Below are 22,217 nucleotides of genomic sequence, written 5' to 3'. Positions count from 1 at the left end.
TTTCTGCGATTGGTGCATCTTCCATCAGGATTTAGGGTGGAGAGCACCTCCCGGATCTCCGCGGTGCTAGGACTTTGCTCCATCAAGTCGGGAAATCAGCCTGTGATCTGCCTAGTGATGCTTCTCTGGGCTTTTCGAGAAAATGAAGAGGCGAAACTGGGTGCTTGAGGATTAGAATTTACCTCCTTTGTAGTCTGACTGTTGCCTCCTGAGGCTGTCAGCTTCAGGGAGCAAGGGTCCTGGCCTTTTCTGTCCTGTTATGAACCATTATATCCTTAGCGCTGGGCACGTGATAGACATTCAGCGGATCTTTTGCTTTTCTGGTCCATGGTGACCCTTCCATTCCCCAGATGCTTGTCATGTGATATTTATATTTTGTTCTTATCAGTTATTGCTATGACCTTATGTGGTGGTCTTTTGTGATCATGTGTGGGTGTTAATCTTTCTGTGTTACATGTTTCAGGGAGGGGACTTTGGCTCTGTATTTACACGTTTCTCAGAGCATCAGTGGTGGGTGGTCCATGTACTGTCAGTGAGGCCTCTAATAACCGGGTCTGATATAGTTCCCGTGGTGATTTTTCCTTTCTTTTCTTTTTATTTTTTTAAATGTTTTATTTTTGAGAGAGAGAGAGAGACAGAGAGCTAGCAGGGGAGGGGCAGAGAGAGAGGGAGACACAGAATCTGAAGCTGAGCTGTCAGCACAGAGCCCAATGTAGGGCCCAAACCCATGAACCGTGAGATCATGACCTGAGCCGAAGTCGGACGCGTAAGACTGAGCCACCCGGGCACCTTGGCATGGTGTGATTGTTCAACATACAGTAGGTGTATAGCTGCCTTCAAGAGTTTTCATTTCTATTTAATTGTTGATGGGTTTCTTTCTTTCTTTCTTTTTTTTTTTTTAAAAGTTTATTTTTGAGAGAGAGAGAGCGCGAGTGGGGGAGGGGCAGAGAGAAAGGGAGAGCCAGAATCTGAAACAGGCTCCAGGCTCTGAGCTGTCAGCACAGAGCCCAGTGCGTGGCTTGAACTCAAAATAGCAAGATCATGATGTAGGCCAAAGTCGGATGCTTAACCAACTGAGCCACCCAGGCACCCCAAGTGATTGGTTTATTTCTTAGAATTTGACTTAGTTATAAAAGACAGAAGTCCAACATCCACTTTCTTTAAAAACTGTAAAGATACTAAATCTGTTGCCACAGTGTAATTTTGCTCTGATTCCTTGCCTGTGCTCATATTAGGTAGAACACACTTGGGATCTCTTGAACCATTGGTTATAGATACTCTTGATGAAGTTCATCCTGTTTGAATCCAGGTGTTACTGGATTTAAAGCAGAGAAATGAACGCACTTCGGCCTGTCTGAACAAGGGGAAGGTTGGCAAGCTGAAAATGAAAACAGAAGTGCTGGTGACATCATCAGGCCGGGACTTTGGTGTTGTGATGACAGATCCAATCTTGTCTTTCAGCTTTACAGAAAAGACCATCCCTAATGTCATCATATCACATCGCTACAAAGCACAGGACACTCCAGCTCGGAAGACGTTTGAGCAGGCCCTGACTGGGGCGTTCATGTCGGCCGTCATTAAGGATCTCCGGCCCAGCGCCCTGCCCTTTGTCGCCAGCTTGATCCGCCACTACACGATGGTGGCAGTTGCCCAGCAGTGCGGTGAGTGGGGCGGTGCAAGTGCTCGCGTGACTTCCTGGGGCTGTTTCCGAAGCTCCACGAGGACTGCGTGGTATTTCAGAGAAGCCGTTTGGCTGGTTGATTTTTGGCCTTTGCTTTTTTAATCCCCACTTATTGCGGATAATTGATATTTCAGTGATGGGTGCAACATTAACTTAAAAATTGTTACCACGTTTCATTTGTAAAATATGTCCGTTTAATATTTTGGCCCTTTGTTCTTCATGAAAATGGGGGCGGAATACTTTTGGGCACTCTGCATGTAAAAGTTTGTGGTCCCCCTTGTTGCCGGTCTTTCTTGTGTTGTTTTCCAAGGCCGAGCCTCCCCCTCTGTCCTCCTGCTGTCAGCTGGCTTCCCCCAAGTCTTTGTGCTTTTCTCGGTTCCTGGAGTGGTCATCCCTGCCACCCCTCAGGCTCTGGATGGGGACGGGCCACTTTTGTTTGTCTCTTTGCTTCTCTTCCTAATCCATCCGGACGGGTGCTTTTGCAGAAGGCAGTAAAATGTCCTGACACTGTCAGTTGCTGTGTAAGTTTCTGAACACTTACTCCCAGCTTCTGCAGCTCCTCCCAGACCGGCGCTGGGCAGGTGTTCCCAAGACCCCTCACCCTCCAGAACAGCAAAGCAACTTCCTTTGAACACTGCAGAACACCTAGAACTTTCCCTCTTGTATCTCTCCTTGGCTTTCTTGGCCCAGATAGTCAATGCTGTAAGGTTTATTTTAGATCATTCCTCAGTGTCTCTCCGTTAATGTCTTTTCCAGCAGACTTGTAAGCTGCTTGATAATGCCTATCTTGCTGGGTGCCTCCAAGGCATTAATTAATAGCAGGTTATTTTCTGTGTGTTGAGTGTCAGGCCCAAGTTGCTTTTTAATTGTTATTTGTATGTCAGGAAGTCCAGAGCATAGCCCACAGTCATTTCTGTGCTGTGCCCCTTGGTCTCTTCAATGATTTTTACTTTTTTTTCTTTATGTTTAATTTACTTTTGAGAGAGAGCATGAGTTGGGGAGGGGCAGAGAGAGAAGGAGGCTCAGAATCTGAAGCAGGCTCCAGGCTCTGAGCTGTCAGCACAGAGCCCGATGCCGGGCTCGAACTCATGAACCACAAGATCATGACCTGTGCCGAAGTCGGATGCTTAACCGACGGGGCACCCAGCCCTCCCTAATTTTTTTAAAACAAGGAACCTGATGGTGATTTTCATCTTAAACTAATGCATTTTTGAGTTATGACCGAGAAAATCTGAAAAGAATGCTGTTTATAACGGAAATAATTCAGAAAAATCACCTTAGTGTGAATTAGACCACTTAGTTTACAAGTAATTGCAATTTAACAGAAGTTGGTCTAAAGTACCAGTGCTGGCAAATTAGTCGGAGAAGGACAAGTCTCACATGGTTTCATTCATAGGAGGTCTTTAAGATACAAAACAGATGAACATAAGGGAAGGGAAACAAAAATAATATAAAAACAGGGAGGGGGACAAAACATAAGATACTCTTAAATATAGAGAACAAACAGAGGGTTGCTGGAGGGGTTTTGTGGGGGGTGGGACGGGCTAAATGGGTAAGGGGCACTAAGGAATCTACTCCTGAAATCATTGTTGCACTATATGCTAACTAATTTGGATGAAAATTTAAAAATAAATAAATTATTAATTAAAAAGTTCTTTCAAAAAGGAAAAAAAAAAGTACCAGCGTGAGCTTTTATTGAGCTCCTGACCTCTAGTTTGAAAACGAGGTAGTTTAGGGGTGCCTGGCTGTTGGAGTTGGTAGAATATGCAAGTCTTGATCCTCAGTCTTATGCGTTTGAGCCCCATGTTGGGTGCAGAGACTCCTAAAAACATAAACTTAAAAAAGTTTTAGGGGCGCCTGGGTGGCTCGGTCAGTTAAGCATCCGACTCATGATCTTAGCTCAGGTCATGATCTCGCTGTCATGAGCTTGAACCCTGCATGGGGCTCTGCGCTGACCGTGCAGAGCCCGCTTGGGATCCTGTCTTTCCCTCTCTCTCTGCCCCTTCCCTGCTTGCACAGGCGCACGCTCACTCTCACTCTCTCCCTAAAAATAAATAAACTTAAGTGTTTTAAAAATGAGGTAGTTTTGGGGCGCCTGGGTGGCTCAGTCGGTTAAGCGTCCAACTTCGGCTCAGGTCATGATCTCACAGTTCGTGAGTTCGAGCCCCGCGTCGGGCTCTGTGCTGACAGCTCGGAGCCTGGAGCCTGTTTCAGATTCTGTGTCTCCCTCTCTCTCTGCCCCTCCCCTGTTCATGCTCTGTCTCTCCCTGTCTCAAAAATAAATAAAAACGTTAAAAAAATTTAAAAAATGAGGTAGTTTTGCCATTTGAGGGACAAGAACGTCCATGGAAATAACCTTGACTTTCTCCCATGCCTGCTGCCTCTCTTTCAGGTCCTTTCCTGCTTCCTTGCTACCAGGTGGGCAGCCAGCCCAGCACAGCCATGTTCCACAGTGAAGAAAATGGGTCCAAAGGAATGGATCCCTTGGTCCTTATTGATGCAATAGCCATTTGCATGGCATACGAGGAAAAGGAGCTTTGCAAGATTGGAGAGGTGGCACTAGCTGTGATATTTGATGTTGCCAGTATCATCCTGGGCTCAAAGGAGAGGGTAAGGAAAGACTGAGAAGCATCTGCTCTTTTGGGGGTGTTTGTGCCTGCGGGTAGCCTGGAAACTGGTGGTTTAAGAGTTGCAGTAACATGATAGTTTGTGCTTCTGTTTTTCTCCCCAGGCCTGCCAGCTGCCTCTGTTTTCTTACATCGTAGAACGCTTGTGTGCGTGTTGCTATGAGCAGGCCTGGTATGCAAAGCTGGGGGGTGTGGTGTCCATTAAATTTCTCATGGAGCGGCTGCCTCTCACTTGGGTTCTCCAGAACCAGCAGACGTTCCTCAAAGCGCTTCTCTTTGTCATGATGGACTTGACTGGAGAGGTAGGTAATGGGTGGTCCCAAACCTAACCAAGCTGTTCCAGAAACTGATTTGCCTGGAGAATAGTTAGTATGAAGCAGTTCTGGAAATGGGCTCTCCTAGCAGCTCAGATTTCGTTATGGCATCTTTAATAAAAGGACAGGTCAGAACCACCATAGGCTCTCCCTGGTTGTCTAAATATCTGTCTGCCTTGCTAAGGAATAGTCACAGGCCAGAGTACATAACACGGCACATCTCTCTGTAAAGGGAAACAGTACTACTTCTCACTCTTGCCATAGAGCTAAATAATGCAGGTGCTGCAGGAGTTTCTGTGGAAGCTGCATTTTTCGGAACCTACTTGCAGGTGTAACTCGAACAAATAGAATACAGTGGGCATTGCCAGCTCGTCTGTCACGTAAATATAAGGAGTGTGTCCAGATCTGCATTTTCTCTTCTGAGTGACCTATGGAAATTGTAGGAAGGCGACTTGGCCCCTGAAGTACTGAACGGGGGTTGTTAAATTAGCTGGTGTAAGGGGTGCGGGTGCTCAGCCACAGCCCTTTTCGTTCTGAGGAGTCCCTGGCCTGCAGGTTTCCAACGGGGCGGTTGCCATGGCAAAGACCACCCTGGAGCAGCTTCTGATGAGGTGTGCGACACCTTTAAAAGACGAAGAGAGAGCCGAAGAGATCGTGGCAGCTCAGGAGAAGTCCTTTCACCACGTGACACATGACTTGGTTCGAGAAGTCACCTCTCCAAATTCCACTGTGAGAAAACAGGCCATGCATTCCCTGCAGGTCTTAGCCCAGGTCACTGGGAAAAGTGTGACAGTGATCATGGAGCCCCATAAAGAGGTGAGATTTCTGCCACTGGAATTAGGATCATTTGAGCAAAACTTTTGAGACAGTTTTCCTTCAAATCTGACTTGAAGGTGATGTATGACTGGGAACTGTGTGTCCACCTCACGGAGTGCTACTGGACGTGCTCTCTCTGATCTCAGAGGCAGAAAGCGGCGTGCTTGTATCAGTGGCTATACTCGTAGTTGTCAGTGTCAGGAGAACAGAGGGCCCATTTCCTGGGTCTCTGTAGTACAGTCTGGTCACTCTTGTTTTAAGAGCAGTGACTCTGGAGACTCAGGAGGTAAATGTATTTGACACTTAACTATCTACGATCCGGTGTTCGCACACGGAACCTCCCCTCCCTTCCCTAACTGAAGGACGTTCGTGATAACTTTTTATCTCGTGGTTCTCAAATTGGTAATTATTTTCGAGTACTGTGAGGAGCAGTATTTGCTTTTTAGGGACAGCTGGTCAGTAGTGCTTCCTCCTTTCCTCTCCCAGGTCCTCCAGGATATGGTCCCACCCAAGAAGCATTTGCTCAGACACCAGCCTGCCAATGCGCAGATTGGCCTGATGGAGGGGAACACGTTCTGTACCACGCTACAGCCCAGGCTCTTCACAATGGATCTTAACGTGGTGGAACATAAGGTGTTCTACACAGAGGTAGGGGGGTGGTGGTGCGGCGTGGTGTGGATGGTGATGACGTGTGTCTGGTAGCCTGTCTTTGTGCGCAAAGACTGGTCAGGCAGCATTCAGAGAAGGCATAGGTGGCGACCACAGGCAACCAACCATAATCTGGCCCAGCACGCCGCACAGGTAAGTACGTGACAGGCCTGGTGACCAGAGATGTTCAACCACGTGTGGCTGTTTTCCGAGTCCGTAGAACTGTGTGAGCCCTCTACGAGGAACCTTGCTGTCCAGGGCCTTAAAGATGTCATCTAGAGAAAGATGTACCATCTGCTCTGATCACCGTCATCAGCTGGTGCCCAGAGTAAGACTGGCTCAGAGCAAGGGCCGGTTTATTGAATATGTTCATCACTTAAGAATGTGCCATGCACCGTGGAGAACCTACTTCACAGGAATGCCTTTATTTGGCCCTGATGGCACTCCATGAAATACAGATACTGACGATCCTCATCTTGGGCAGTGGCAGATGGCATCTTAACAAGTGTTTGTCTCTGTAAACATCCCAGTATGGGGTGACATTAGACAGTGAGAAACAGATTGAACTATAGATACAATCAAATTCTAAGCATTAATTCTTAGAATACAATGTTGGTCTGGGGATCAGTCTCTAGACTGATCTTTTTTAAGACCTGAATCATACTCTGGAGGCATTGTCAGAGTAAACTGAGGCAAAGGTCATAAGCAAGTTTTTTCAGTCCACACTAAGTTTGAATTTCCAGGTATGACAAATTTGCCTCTTGAGTCTTTAAGTCCTATGTATTTGCTTGGACGTACGATTGTATGATCACGTGGTCTAGCTCTGATCTTTTATACCTTGTTGCGTCCCTTGTGTAAGAGTCGATGCTCATAGGACCTGTCCAAGGTTCTAGGAGAGCCACCAGAGGATGGGAGGAAGTTTCCTTTTGGTGGATCCAGGTAGATGTGTTTTAACCCATGTGGAAAATTCCTCACCGAGCTTAAGACCAGATCCTTAAGTAGTGCTGGGAGATAAATCTCAGCAAATGTGTCTGGTTTCCCAAGTGCTAATCAGTGTACCAGCTGCATCAAAACATGTGAGGATCTTTTGAAAAATAGAGCCTCTGGAGTCCTCTCCCTGGAAGTTTGGGGTCAGACCTGCAAATCTACCATCTGCAAGCTTCCCCCAGCTTCCCGGGTGATTCTGGTACAGGTCGTGTTTGGAACTCGCTCTGTCTAGATGTAGATACAGATACAGTTGTCTGTATGTGTGTGTGCACACGTGTTTTATATGAGGAGAGTAGTACTGATGGAGTGGAATAGGGTGGTGGCTTGAAGTGCTTTCTACTCTCTTTTTTTTGTTGTTTTAAATCTTTTACTAGGTAGGAATCTTTAAGGAAAAAACAGTAAAGTTAATAGTGTTCTTTTAAGATGTAAATAGAAGGGGAAAATAGTAGTAGAACCACATATGTGGTATTTTAGGTATTAGACATATAAATATATGCTGGCTTGTGATAAAATGTCCAGAAACATAAAACGTAGCTACAGGAATCTCTGACTAATGGTATTCCCAGTGACTTTCAACTTCTTTCTTTATGCACTTTTCTGTACTTGGCGGGGGGGCAAACTAGTATCACCACTGAAATGCTGAATTATAGAACACACACGATTGTCGAGCACTGGCCCGAGACATTGGGAAGCAGCTCTGAATAAGGAGGGAGATGTACCTGCCACCATGATATCTGCAGTTCTGCAGTTCACGTGGTCCCCTGTGTAGAGAAAAAAGGTTACGGTATCAGAATGGGTGAGAAAATGTCTCATTTCACTGCTGAGGCTGAGTTTGCTTTAGAAGGAAACTCAGTTCCATTTGGTATTAAATTCTCTAGGATTTGAATTTAGTTCGTTGATTGTGGTGTGTGTGTGTGTGTGTGTAAGATTGCTGTGTTCTGTTATTTTCAAGGTTATTGTGTCTTGACAGGAAGAGCAGGCTAAAATTATTGTATCTTTTACAGCTGTTAAATTTATGTGAGGCTGAGGACTCCGCTTTAACAAAGCTGCCTTGTTACAAAAGCCTTCCGTCACTCGTACCTCTGCGAATTGCAGCGTTAAGTAAGTTAATCAAAATTAAGTCATGAGTATGAAGGTGCAGGGAGACAGCGGCTTTTTCTGTTTTTTTAACTTTATTTATTTGAATTCAAGTTAACGTACAGTGTAGTATTGGTTGCAGGAGTAGAACCCAGTGATTCATCACTTCATGTGACACCCAGTGCTCATCCCAACAAGTGCCCTCCCTAATGCCCATCACCCATTTAGCCCATCCCCCACCCACTGCCCCTCCAGTAACCGCCAGTTCTCTATATTTAAGAATCTCTTACGGTTTGCCGCCTTCTCTGTTTTTATCTTATTTTTCCTTGGGTTTTTTTTTTTTTTTTTTTTTTTTTTTTATCTTTTTTAAGGTGGAATCAAAAAACTTGTGTTTGTAGGAGAACGTAGGGTAGTCAAGCTTCCAAGACTCCAGACACATCCAAATGAGGCGCTGCACGTGGCAGTCTGCCTTTCTTCAAAAAAAAAAAAAAAAAGTATTTGTGAAACTACTTAATGAGATGTCAATAGATTATACCGATTGTTAGGATTTCAATAATTTTTTACTCTTATAAATGATGCATTTTACCCTATAATAATTAAATCTCTATTCTGTAGTTCTGTCATGACTCTGATACTCTGGTTTAAGAATTGTCATAGCTCTCGGGGCACCTGGGTGGCTCGGTCAGTTAAGCGACCAACTTCAGCTCAGGTCATGATCTCACAGTCCGTGAGTTTGAGCCCCGTGTCAGTCTCTGTGCTGACAGCTCAGAGCCTGGAGCCTGCTTCGGATTCTGTGTCTCCCTCTCTCTCTCTGCCCCTCCCCTGCTCATGCTCTTTCTCGGTCTCAAAAATAAATAAAAAAACATTAAAAAGAAGAAAAAAGTATTGTCATAGCTTTCATATATTGCCATTTGCACCCAAATCAGAGTATACAGTAAGATTTACTACAACCTGTATAGGCTTCTCAGTGGCTCCATAGCATTTGAGAATCCTGCCGCCTCTAGGCTTTTGTGAGGAACGTCAGTTACACTGTTGAATTTTTACTCCTTTGAATTCTCACTTAGAATGGTCCCCCTCTTTCTTTCTCTTTCTTTCTTTCTTTCTTTCTTTCTTTCTTTCTTTCTTTCTTTCTTTTCTTTTTTCTTTTCTTTTCTTTTCTTTCTATATATATATAAATACCCAGTACGAGGTTTTTTTTTTTTTTTTTTTTTAGTTGACTTTTTCTCTTGCTCTGTTGGGTTTTACGTTCCTAATAAAACATTGCCGGGGCGCCTGGGTGGCTTGGTCGGGTAAGCGTCCGACTTCAGCTCAGGTCATGATCTCACGGTCCGTGAGTTCGAGCCCCGCATCGGGCTCTGTGCTGACAGCTCAGAGCCTGGAGCCTGCTTCCGATTCTGTGTCTCCCTCTCTTTCTGACCCCCCCCCCCCCCCCCCGCTCATGCTCTGTCTCTCTCTGTCTCAAAAATAAATAAACGTTAAAAAATTTAAAAAAAAAAAAAAAACATTGCCAAGATCTTCCTTGAGTTAGGGGTAGAGGAGGTAAGAGGCAGACCATTATACCTGCGCTTGAGCAAGGGGCTGGGGTGTGGACGACACAGCAGGTGGGAGTGAGGGGGGTGCTCCGCAGCCACAGTTGGAATCTTTGCTTGTGTCGGGATTGCTTTCTCTGTATGCTTTTCATTCCTGTTGGCTAATAACAGGCATTACTCTTGGATGTTATCTCTCAGCTAACATGTGGGATTAATGTGTGTCCCCTTTTCTATGAATATTTGCATTTTCACAGCCTTTAACTCCCCAAGATGGGAGGAGGCTGCCTGGTCAGACATGGATAGTGGAAGAGAAGCCGGGCTGTGTGTGTGTGTTCCCTTCACCACTAGAGTTCAGGGCCAGCCCTCTGTCAGTTCAGCATGCGTCTGCTTACACTCAGCCATGCTCTCACCCCATGTGAGGATGGGGGAAGTGGTGTCAGTGCGCACTCCCGCTTTTCCCCCTCCGGCCCTTCTTCCTTCTATCTGGACCGGGTAATATTTGTCATGGCCTTTCTGACAGGCTGTTGACTTCCCTCCTAGATAACCCTGAACATGTACGTGAGCTAGAAGACCATGTATTCCTTTGTCTTTCTTGAGGTCGGACACTTGGGAGGTGGTTCAGTGATTCATAGTTTGTGTTGATCGGTAAGAGCCTTTAGACAAGGAAATTATTCATATAATTTTCAGGTTAATAATGAAATTGTGTTGATCTGTCTCCCTAAAGATGCGCTTGCTGCCTGCAACTACCTTCCTCAGTCCAGGGAGAAGATCATTGCTGCCCTCTTCAAGGCCCTGAATTCCACGAATAGTGAGCTGCAGGAGGCTGGAGAAGCCTGTATGAGAAAGGTGAGTGAGTGCGTGTGTGTGTGCGCACACACGGGTGTGAGTTCTGCCTTTAGGTTCATCCTGTTCACCTCGTTTGTGTGCCTGGAAGTCTCTGTTTCGTACACACTGCACTCTGATAATGTCTCTATTTGTTTCATGGTCCTCATGAGCCTTTTAAAACATTAAATAGTAATGAGCAGTCTCGTTCATTTCATCATAAACTTCCAGAACGTATATGGTTAATATTCCATTTTCCAAGGAAAACACACACTTATTGCTAGAGCTGAATGAGCTCATTCTGTTTTAAAGTATATTCTGTTAACTGTTTTCCTTTGTAACTTTTTTTTTTTTTTTTTAATAGTTTTTAGAAGGTGCTACCATAGAAGTGGATCAAATTCATACACATATGCGGCCTTTGTTGATGATGCTGGGGGATTATCGAAGCCTGACACTGAATGTCGTGAATCGTCTCACTTCAGTTACCAGGCTCTTCCCAAACTCCTTCAATGATAAATTTTGTGATCAGATGATGGTAAGCCAAATGCATAAATACTCTCTAATCAGCCTGAAATTTTAAGTTATTTTTTTTAAGTAATACATATACGTGGTTTAAAATTCAAAAAGCATGAAAGGGGGAGGCACCTGGGTGTTGAGCACCCAACTCTTGATTTCAGCTCAGGTCATGATCTCACCATTCGTGAGTTCGAGCCCCTTGTCAGGCTCCAAACTGATCACGCAGAGCCTCCTTGGGGTTCTCTCTCCCTTTCTCTCTCCCCCTCCCCTGCTTGCATGCATGCGTGTTCTTTCTCTCAAAAATAAATAGATATTGGGGTGCCTGGGTGGCTCAGTCGGTTGAGTGTCTTACTTTGGCCCAGGTCACGATATTACAGTTCGTAGGTTCGAGCCCTGCATCCGGGCTCTGTGCTGACAGCTCAGAGCCTGGAGCCTGCTTCGGATTCCGTGTCTCCCTCTCTCTCTGCCCCTCCCCTGCTTGTGTTCTCACTTTGTCTCTCTCAAAAATAAATAAACATTTAAAAAATAAATAAGTACCAAATGAATATCTTCTCGATTTTGTAAATAAATAGATAGATAGATAGATAGATAGATAAGTAGACAGACAGACGTTAAGAAAAAACAAGAAAGGGTTATTGTGAAAGACCCCCCCTCGTTCCTGTCCTCCAGTGGCCGCCTCCGGTTCCTGTGTTAACAGTTTCCTGTATGTCCCTTAGAGATGTTTTATACTCAAAATAGGACATAGGTATATTCTTTTGTTTCCCTCAAAAGGAAGCACAACGTATACATAGTTGTTACTTTGTTTACGACTCATCATTTCAGATGAGAACATGAAGTGCTTCTTTCTTCTACTCCTTTCTCCTATTCCCTTACGTGGACGTGCCCTAATTTGTCTCACTGTTCCCCTGCTAATGAACATCTAGGTTGTTCCCAGTCTTCTGCTGTTACGTAGACAGTGAAATAGTGGAACATGTGTAAGAACTTTTGAAGTATTTTGGGTTTTTAGAGATACCAAGGAAATAATTATGCAAATAAAAATACCTGTTTGACCCTGTTTAAATTTGAAGCATAAGCAGTTGAAGGAGGTTCAACTATTAACTTTCGTGTACGTTCAGTTTTGCTCCTGGGAAGTAGACGGTTACAAATAACTTTGGGTTTCGTCGCACATTACTGCAAATGTGCATGTACTTGGCATGCTTCTTTCTTAAGTTGCCTTTGACCATTTAGATATCTCAGAATATTGAAGGTATTCGTTTTGGTTTTGGCACAGGTTTTCCGCAGCCGTAGACAGGAGTAGACAGGTACAGATAGAGCGTGTGTGGGGTGCAGATGTGTGAGGACCACACCGCTTTTACCTCACGTGTGGTTTCTTCATATCTGCAGACCCCGAAACAGCGAACAATCACCAAAATACCTACCTGGGAATTGGTAGCCTTACGGTTGGTCCTAAAAATTGTAGCTGCTGCCCTATTGGAGTAGAACTGGGAAACAGGGTATTACATGGAAATACATTTTCCAGATTGGAAGCCGCCTTCCCGTTAAGCATCCAAGCGTAACACACACCCCCCGCCCCACCAGTTTACGTCCGTACAGACATTCACAGATGTGGTTCCAGTAAATGAAGTTGTATCGCCTCCTAACGAGAGCACATCAGTTACACTCTTTATCTTCCGTCACGTCACAGCTCTTGGCACACTTGTGTGTCAGATCTGTGCGTGTTCTCAGTGTCTCTGTATTTCTCTCACCTCTCAGCTGTCCTCTCGCTGCTTTTGCAGACTTGCAGGAAGCAATGTGTTTGTGATCCGTTGGTTGTTTTACAGCCAGTCTGATCCTTCAGATTTGCTGTGAGCTGAGAATTCATTTGGTGAACATCGTTACCCAGACCTTTTAGAACAGCGTGAAGAGACTTACTACCTCACAGCCTGTAGTTCCTGACTTAGGCCCGGAGTCTTTTCCCGGAAGTCAAATCCGTGGGTTTGTGTTTCTGGTTTGTGTAGGGGATCCCCCCTCCCCCTGCTCTGGCATTACAGCTGCTTTCAGAATGGTGAAAATTTCTCTAGGAGCAGAGAGTGTTGATGTACTTGGATAAAGAAAGACTGAAGCTGCTGTTGGTGTGGCCGTTCTCATTTGACACCCACCTTGCCAGAGACCAGCCTGTGTCCGTGCCGACTCTGCTTTCGTGTTCCCGGCATGGGTCTCCTGATGTGCCCGTGCCCGTGCCTGCTGCTCTCGGGCAGGGCTGGTACGCTGGTCAAGGACAGACACATTTGCCCTTCTGTGTATGTTCTTCAGAGCCGCGTTCCATCACTGAGCCTTCGTCTTGCCACGCATGATCCGCTTTTGAGGAGAACAGCTCAAGCCCTTGGTATAATTTTACGAGCGAAGACACCTCGGTGTGTAGGATAGGCATTCCTGATAACCACCTTAAAAATTTTGGTGATTAGTATCTTTCCAGGAATTTTACTGGCAGAATGTTGTTAGCTTAGTGTATTTAATTTCTTTAAAAGTGTGTGTATTTTAGTGTTTCTCACTGCCTGTTCTTGGGAGCACTGGCTCTATAAGCGTTTAGGTGTATTCATATCATCCGTCCCCAAGCCTCTTTTATCCCGGAGTCTCCTTTAAAACAGCTAGTTAATTCCCCACAGGGCATCAGTGTTTGAAGGACAAGTTTGGACATGTGGGACAGTGAAGATAGTTGAGTTATTTGGATGCTCTTGGGCTTTTAGCTATAGGTTCTGAGTGCTTACCTGCCAGGTTTTGCCGGCCACTGTGGCTGGGAGGCTGGCCGGCATACACCCAGGCCGGGCCAGGGTTACGCCGGGCTCGGGGATCCCTCTTCTTGGGCTCTTGCCGCAGAACACGGAATCTTATTATTAGCTCACAAAGGTTGCCCTTGCCCTGCACAGAATAGAATTGCTCCGTATTTGCACTAATTGTACAGCCTCTGACTAGATGGGATCCATGATCATCTCCCAGCCCACCCCCTGCACCCACCTTGTGCCCCCTCCTGCTCAGCCAGACATTATTCGTGGCTTTAGGGCCTTTATCTCTCCTCTTCTCTGCCTGGTGTGCTCTTCCCTTGTGCTTCTGGAGTGTCTGCCTCAGCAGGGCCCTCCCTGACCTTGACCCCCTTATCTGGCTGATGCGTGTTCCTCTTTGACAACCCCTTGCCGTGACTGTTCATGGCAGGCACCTGTGTACTTTACCTTATTCTCCCCACTGGAACCGAAGCCGAACAAGGAGGGATGATGTCGGCTTGTTCCTTCTCCACAGGGTGCCTCGCCTGGCTCCTTGAGGTGCTCATGAACAGCTTCAGGGCAAAGGGACGTGGTAGTGAGAGGGTAGCAGTAAAATCCCAACGTCAGAATGGCCGGGTTTCGGGACGTTTTCCACTCTACCAGCATAAACTCAGCCTTCTAGAAGTGACGCAAATGCCAACTGCTCTCTTCTCCAGTTCGGTGGTTGGGCCATTTCAAACATGAATGCTGCTGTCCTCACATTGAATATGACGGAAATTCATGGTTACATATGAACTTCCACCTAAGAACAGCAAGGCCTCGAAATGATCCTGTGTGAGGCAAAAATGTCTAAGAATGTGGTTTTTTTTCAACAGCAACATCTACGAAAGTGGATGGAAGTGGTGGTCCTCACCCATAAAGGGGGCCAGAGGAGCGACGGAAACGTGAGTGACTTCTTCGCTTCTGGGCAGGGCAGCTGTGCCCGGCACTGCTGTTGCCAGTGTTAGTGTTAGAGCAGTGCTTTTAATTAAGACGCTGGTCAGAAATCTAGTTTATAGGAACTGTTGACCATATTTTATTAGCATTACGTTTTGCCTTTATTTTTCTGGATGATTGAACATTCCTTTTTATGTTTCTTTAAAATCTCTTGTTCACTTTAATATGACATTTTCATTGATGAGAATTCTGGGAAGCTTGAAATGTTAGTCTTTTAATTCTAGTTTTGCTTTAAAGTGTACAAAGTGTATTTTCTAGACTGTTCTTGGCAGCTGCTGTTTGCATGGTGGTGCATTCCTCAGCTGTTGTTTTCCATTGCTTTCCATCATCATTGCCTCATAAAACTAAGTATAGATTTTAGGACTTGAAACAGTAAGGATAATGCAGTAAAGCATCACATAAGTACTGGTGTGTATGTTTATGGGTCTCAATCCTCCACCCCAGCTATTTGCCAAAAATCAAACAGCCAGTACTTCGAAACACATTTTTATGACTTTAAGTTAAATATTTTTACATGTCTGACGTTGGTCATTCTAAGACTTTGCTGTTAAAAATAACGGTTCTTGCTGTTTTGAATCTAATTTGTATATGTTAATATTCTTCTCAAATATTTTTTAAGTTGATGACTGTCCTATCGGTAGGATCATGTTTTCCCTAAGTTCCTGTTACACCTGGTGAAATTGTACGGCAGTGTCCTAAGGAGGGAATGCTAGAGCTCTTCAGAGGCGTGATCAACGTGGCTTTCTGTATTCTGTGCCTGTTTGTTGGATGCTGTGTTTCATCCCAACTTGAATTTTTTTTTTTTTTTTGGCTTTATTATGCTTTGTTTTGACCATTCTGTGTCAAGGTGTTTTGTTTATGTAAGTCTTGATTCCTGCTGCTTCTAAACAGCCAGCTGAGCAAAACTAATCCAGGATTCCAAACTTTCTAGGAGCGTTAATACCACCATAATAACCTCTTTGAAGGTTTGTTATCAGTATACACAGGGGAATATCAGGAACTCTTGGTGGGGGAGAGCAGAGTGGGTTTTAAAAGCCTAAACTCTTGGGAGTAGGTACGGGTGCCTCTATTGTTTTTCCTCCCCATCTCTCATCTGCTAGGTATTTTTGCTCTAAATTTTTTATATTTGTTTTATAATAGGCTGTTAATTCCCCGAAACACACGATTCTAGAATAAACATTTAAAAACCTAAGGGGCAGGTGAATTCCTTCCATTAGATCAGAAAGATTCCATAAAGTTTGACGGAAGTCATTTGGAGGGCTCCGTTGGATGGGGCAGTGGGCAGGGGGCGGAGCTGTGGGCCTCGGGAGATCTTCCAGCTCCCGTGGGAAACATGGTGACCATCCATCCTGGGAGCGTGCTCCTGGCAGGCCTGGGAACACCCAGCTCTGCAGGTGCGGCCTCAGGCCATGGTGTTTGGGGTCTGCCTGCAGCGTGCCCACGGTTTCGTCATCTCAGCCCAGGGCCAAGCCACCTTTCTGTTCTTGAACTCTGATCATTTTTTATGGATGTTGTTCACGATTGGGAATGGATCTCAGAACATAGGTTGTCCCCATTTGGTTGAATCCCCAAGTAATAATTACATAAGGGAGAACCTCTAACTGAAGACATGTTAAATATAAATAGTTGACTATTTATAATGCTGGGTGTACCCTGATGATCAGAGCTTTGCACTAGCACCATGTTGAGAAAGGTTTCCCATTTGAACATCGAACCCCCCCAGGGGAGAACTCACAACCGCTTGTGGAGCTGTGTCTGTGTTGGCATGCATGGCTTCACTTGGCAAAGTGACCCAGGTATCTGTGCGTTCTTCTGGGTGTGGGGGCTGTGTCACCGTGACCGGCTGATGGGGCTAAACCACCTGGCACTCTCCTGGCTACAGCTGGGAAAGACAAAGAAAAATTCTTTAATGACAGCGCTGTACATGAAAACTTACTCTGAATAGAAACAGATATTTAAGTGCATTTGCACACAACTGGGTCTGACAGTTTCTCCCCCTGGGCAAGAGTTCCAAAATTCCTGCTTTTCAAATTTGATTTAAGGAAGGGATATGCTCCATTCTACACTCTCTGAAGGGCTCTATTTTGACATCTGAAGGGTGGAAAGTGTGCTTTTTTGCTGTTGAGCATTTGTTAATTATTGTGCTTTTTCATCATTGTCTTTACTGTCTTGTTTCCCCCAATAATCCTTACTGTGTATGAGTATATGGGAAGTTTTTATGTAAATAACATAAATAGAAAAAAAGATGATTTTCCTCCCCATCCTCAGGAAAGCATTTCCGAGTGCGGGAGATGTTCCTTGTCTCCATTCTGTCAGTTTGAGGTGAGAACAACCCTATTAAAAGTCAGTTTATGACTTGCATTGTGAAGAACGGTTTATATTTTCTTTTCTTTTCTGTTCTTTTTACCTTTCTGTTGCCTTTTTTCATGCTGTGATTTTTGTTTTGGTTCAGCCTGCCGTGGAAGGGGTAGAGGTGAGAATCTCAGTGGAGGCCCAGGAGGGGGTGTTGTCGTATTTGGTTTTGCTGTGATTTGTGGTTCTGTGCTGGACGGAGTGCGTTGTGCCTTGGAGTGCAGTGAGCCGTATTGTCTGTCTGTGGCGGAGTTGTATCAGTACCGTTGCTGTGAACTGTCCGGATGCCACGCATGTTACCTATTAGGACGTTTTCAAGCAAGAGTCCAAGTGCTCTGGTTCTGTATGTTAGAATCGCAGTATGTCAACACCGTTGAAGATTCAGCCGGGTTTTGCTCTCATAATGGTGGTACAAACTCCTACATCTAACAGCCTCTTGGGAGGAAACTACACAAAGAACATCACCCCTGCTAGGGACTGAGAGGAGCTGTTTTCTTGCACACACCTGAGTGCCTGGCTGCCTGCCCAGAGTTTAAAACCTCCCTGCTCCTCCATGTCTCGTCCCCCCGCACCTCTCGCTCATGCACACCACACTGACGTAGTCCCCGACACCGTGACTTTGGACCGTCAGGACCCTGAGCTTTCCCTCTGCTGTAAAATGGGAATGATAGCATCTTTCAGTCCCGGCTTCTGGCGGTGCTGTGGAGACCAAAAGAAGTGATTTTGTGCCCGCGCTTGGAAAACGTAAACCACGATACGAAAGTACCATTCTTAGAATGTTACAATTTCAGAGTAGACCTTGCTCTGTGTTCTGGGGAATTCCGCAGCGGAGAACTCTACAGGTGAGGTGGGGTGACACTGAGCCATGTTTTCTCGTTTCTTCCCCATCTCACTGTTGGCCTTGTGGTTTGTCAAGGCATTTGCGGAGGTATCTCAGATGCTCCTGGGATGGGGCCCCTCCTGACGGGTGTTTATCATCCCCATTTTACTGTGCTTAGAGTAACGGACATCCTACTGCACACGGTGCGGGGGGGTGTACATCAGGGAGTCTTCCCTTCCGTGGCCGTACTTCTGGCCACGTGGAATCTCTGAATTGCGGATGAAAACTGTGGGAGCCAACACTGAGCATGGAAAGTGGGACTGAGAGCGATTGACCACTGAGCTGTCAGCACCTGGAAAAGTGCAGAAATCTTGGCAATTCACATTCTTTGTACGATTCCATAGAGCCATCTGTCAGCCTCATCTGTAGGTCTGGTTGACGAATATTTTTAGTACCGTGGTCAGTCGTTTATTTACGTTCATGTTCAACTTTCAGGATAAATACTTAAGGATTTTTTGAAGGCTTTTCTCGTGCTAAGTTTTGAGGACAAGAGAAGTCTGTGCCCTCAGAACTTAGTGTATTGGGAAGACCCCGTGATGTCACAGCAGAGCAGACCCCGTGATGTCACGCTCCCCTGGCCACAGGCTTGCTCGTTCCCTCCTCCATGAGGCTCTAGCGTAGCAACCTGTCAGGTCACGTCCAGCACTTGTCCATGCTCTTGAAAACAGACACGGCACAATCACATCAGGTACACAGCTCCCTCTTCCCTCCGTTGACAGATGAAATCTGAAGGCCAAGGGCAGTTAGTTTCCTTGGGCCACAGCAGTAATCTGACATTGGTAAATTGTGGCTTTTTACATGTTAATTCTTTGCTTCTGGTGGCTAGCCTTGCGAATGTAGCTAGACCATTGTAGGGTCTGTAGTGATGTTGAGATCTCTGGCTGGCAAAATTAATCGGCCTGTTTTGTAATTTCTGGGTTTCTTCACTAGGAAATGAAAATTTGTTCGGCAATTATAAACCTTTTTCATCTGATCCCAGCTGCACCTCAGACTCTCGTCAAGCCTTTGTTAGAGGTTGTGATGAAAACAGAACGGGCTATGTTGATTGAGGTAATGGTCAAATTGGGGTTAATTCTGATTCTTCCACCATCTGTTGGCTTGTGATGTTTTCACTTCGTCATATCTTAGATGGGGTACTCTAACAGCACAAAGATGTTCCGTGCTAGTATTCGCTTGTGACTGTTGCACGCTCCGGTTACGAGGAGGGACAAATGCATTCTCCTGCCATGGTAGGTTGGTGGACCAAGAAGCTTCAAGCCCTGAGAGGATGCTGTTTCACCCACATGTTTTCTAGGCCGGCAGTCCGTTCAGAGAGCCTCTCATCAAGTTCTTGACTCGGCACCCCTCACAGACGGTGGAGCTGTTCATGATGGAAGCCACACTGAACGATCCCCAGTGGAGCAGAATGTTTATGGTAGGCACACGGGGAGCTGGGGTCCAGTGTCCCTGCAGGTTCCTGTCAGCCGGTGTGCTCTGCGATCCGAAAGTCATACTTCGTTGTTCAGTGCCCTGCTCTTCTTTTTGTGTAACATATGCAAGTGTTAGAAACCTCATTGTCGTGTACGTGGAAAGTGTGGGCCAAGGAACCCCTCTCTGTAGGATTTGGGTGGTGGTAACAAATGAATGAACTGCTAGGATTATGGAGTCCACAGTCACGAAGTATCATTACCGATAAGGAGCTTTTTGTTAAAAGGGTGCTTATAGCAGCTTTTTAGCCTGCCTAGACAGATTTGGAAAGAACCATAGTGCTCATTCATCTAAACCCTTTGTGAACCCTGACTGGCTTAAAATAGCTTGTTTGTTCTGTTTTCAGAGCTTTTTAAAACACAAAGATGCCAGACCTCTGCGAGATGTGCTGGCCGCTAACCCCAACAGGTTCATCACCCTGCTGCTGCCCGGTGGCCCCCAGACCGCCGTGCGCCCTGGCTCGCCCAGCACCAGCACCCTGCGCCTGGACCTCCAGTTTCAGGCCATCAAGGTAGCGTCTCCTCACCAGACACCTGAAATCTTCAAAGTTCAGGTGAGATGCTTAGAGAACCCCGCCAGTTCCCTAATTGTCGCTTCTTTGACAGATCATAAGTATTATAGTTAAAAACGATGACTCCTGGCTGGCCAATCAGCATTCTCTGGTGAGCCAGTTGAGGCGTGTGTGGGTTAGCGAGACCTTTCAAGAGAGACACCGGAAGGAGAATATGGCTGCCACCAACTGGAAGGAGCCCAAGCTGCTGGCCTACTGTCTGCTGAATTACTGCAAGTGGGTGCATCCGTTTTGCTTTCTGTCCAGTGACTTGTTCCCTCCCCCCAGTAAGCTACACCGGAGCCCCTCTGAGAATCTGTGCTCAGCCGTGGTCCACTGGCCACGTGCACCCACGTTGTCGCGAAAGCAGCCATAACATAGCCTGTTCTCTCATTTGACCCTGCAGAAGGAATTATGGAGACATAGAATTGCTCTTCCAGCTGCTCCGGGCCTTTACTGGTCGTTTTCTCTGCAACATGACGTTCCTGAAAGAGTACATGGAGGAAGAGATTCCCAAAAACTACAGCATCGCTCAAAAGCGTGCCCTGTTTTTTCCGTTTCGTGGACTTCAGCGATCCCAACTTTGGAGATGAACTGAAAGCCAAGGTGAGTCTCACGGTTAGGCTGTTGTTTTGCCGTGGGCGTCGGGGCTAGTTTTCTAGGGAACCAGGGGCACTGTTTGTGTTCTGCTATGCCTCTGCGGACACTTAACTAGTAGTCTGGACTGTTGGCGAGGAAGATGCCGCCGTCGAAAAACTTACGGCGGGTCCAGAGTGAGCCAGTGTTGCAAAGTAGGTTGTTGGAGTCCTTGTTTTTAGTAAATGCCTCGTTTGACACGGGAAGAGTAGACAGACTCAAGTCGCTTTTCCTCCTGTTTTGACCCACCTTTCTTGCTGACTGCTTGAGTCAAAGTCAGGTGATGGGTCACACCCTTGACTGAGATCTCGCTGCACGGGTCCAGTGTCCAAGCAAACCCTGGGGGCCCTACCCACCTTGGTGAAGAAATAAAGAGCACGGAGCACAGCGTTGTTTTCCTCCTCCTTCATGTTTACGTTTTCTTGTAGGTTCTGCAGCATATCTTGAATCCTGCTTTCTTATACAGCTTTGAGAAGGGAGATGGGGAGCAGCTCCTAGGACCTCCCAACCCAGAAGGCGATAACCCGGAGAGCATCACCAGTGTGTTTATAACCAAGGTGGTGTCACTATCAGTGCTTTGGCATGAAAAGCAACGTAGTAGATGAGAGAGAACGTGTGAGTGTGTGTGCACGCGTGTTTTGTATGATGGGTTGGCTGAAATAAGCTTATTTCCCTAAGGTTCTAATCTTCCACAGTTGCATTGGTTTATAGAATTGCGTTGGTCATATTAGAATGCAGTGCATTTTTTTGAGGATACTTCAGAATGAACTGACTTTCCACACAAATAGATTCCAGTGAGAAACGGAACATATGTCAGTAAACAGTTAGATGTTGGAGTTGTTTTGTAAAAATCCCTCTTGCTGGTTAGAGTCTTGACACACACGGTTTTTGTCTTCACTTTTGCAAAAGAATCTACTAAAAGTCAGTGGAAACAGACCAGATCTAGTTGCCACCATGACCCTTATTGTCAAGTTAACGAGACCAATGTGGCAGCAGCGATGTCTGAGGTTACCTTAGGTGTTAGGTCTCTGTATGTTTACAGTAGCGTTTCCGGTTTGTGCTAGAGAGGTTTTCCTGAGTGACGTGTTTGAGAAATGGCTGCCCGGCGTTCCTCTCGGTGCCTCGGCTGTCCTGTGCTGGCTTGGCCTTTGAACTTTGCCTGCAGGTGCTGTGTTCGCCTGTAGGCTGGTAGAGCATTCTGTATACACATGGTTTGTTGGAGTGCTGTGACCAACGGGCATTCCTCTGCAGGGTGTTGTCTGAACGCCCTTTAGGAGGACCCGGTTTTCTCACTCCTTCCATCACCGTTCCGTCCTGGGGCCCAAGTGGATGGGACTGTTCCCATTGGCAGTTTACTAGTTCCTGAAGACGGGCGTCCTTCCTGCAGTTTTCACCCCACCTCCGCTCTCTCTAGGAATGAGAGCTGAGCCCAAGGAATTGTTTTGGGTCCCCATATTGACACTTGCCTCATTCCGGGCACCTGGGGGAGATGGTGCCTGAGATGCGGCCCCTTCTCTTGTGCTGCCTTCTCTAGACTGTCTTTTGGGTCAGATGCTGCTGACTCAGCACAAGTGAGGAGTT

The 22,217-nt window shown here is 46.1% G+C and overlaps 1 protein-coding gene across 1 annotated transcript in view; it reads left to right on the top strand.

The window, feature by feature from the left end:
- TRRAP (transformation/transcription domain associated protein) overlaps window positions 1-22,217 on the top strand; it is a 113,794-nt gene that overhangs the window by 35,610 nt on the left and 55,967 nt on the right. Inside the window, 17 exon segments of the mRNA XM_053894082.1 lie at window positions 1,462-1,661; window positions 4,074-4,291; window positions 4,413-4,610; window positions 5,178-5,438; window positions 5,925-6,086; window positions 8,078-8,174; window positions 10,404-10,525; window positions 10,866-11,036; window positions 14,631-14,699; window positions 17,020-17,073; window positions 18,914-19,033; window positions 19,278-19,397; window positions 19,797-19,961; window positions 20,056-20,237; window positions 20,407-20,548; window positions 20,550-20,606; window positions 21,065-21,193. Of these exon segments, the coding sequence (XP_053750057.1) occupies window positions 1,462-1,661; window positions 4,074-4,291; window positions 4,413-4,610; window positions 5,178-5,438; window positions 5,925-6,086; window positions 8,078-8,174; window positions 10,404-10,525; window positions 10,866-11,036; window positions 14,631-14,699; window positions 17,020-17,073; window positions 18,914-19,033; window positions 19,278-19,397; window positions 19,797-19,961; window positions 20,056-20,237; window positions 20,407-20,548; window positions 20,550-20,606; window positions 21,065-21,193 (2,467 nt within the window).

This window comes from Panthera pardus, unplaced genomic scaffold, assembly GCF_024362965.1.
Source record: "Panthera pardus isolate Hobbes unplaced genomic scaffold, ASM2436296v1 HiC_scaffold_4, whole genome shotgun sequence".
Classification (NCBI taxonomy): Eukaryota; Metazoa; Chordata; class Mammalia; order Carnivora; family Felidae; genus Panthera; species Panthera pardus.
Note: the sequence above shows the minus strand (reverse complement) of the source record. Positions and strands in the feature narration are given on the sequence as shown.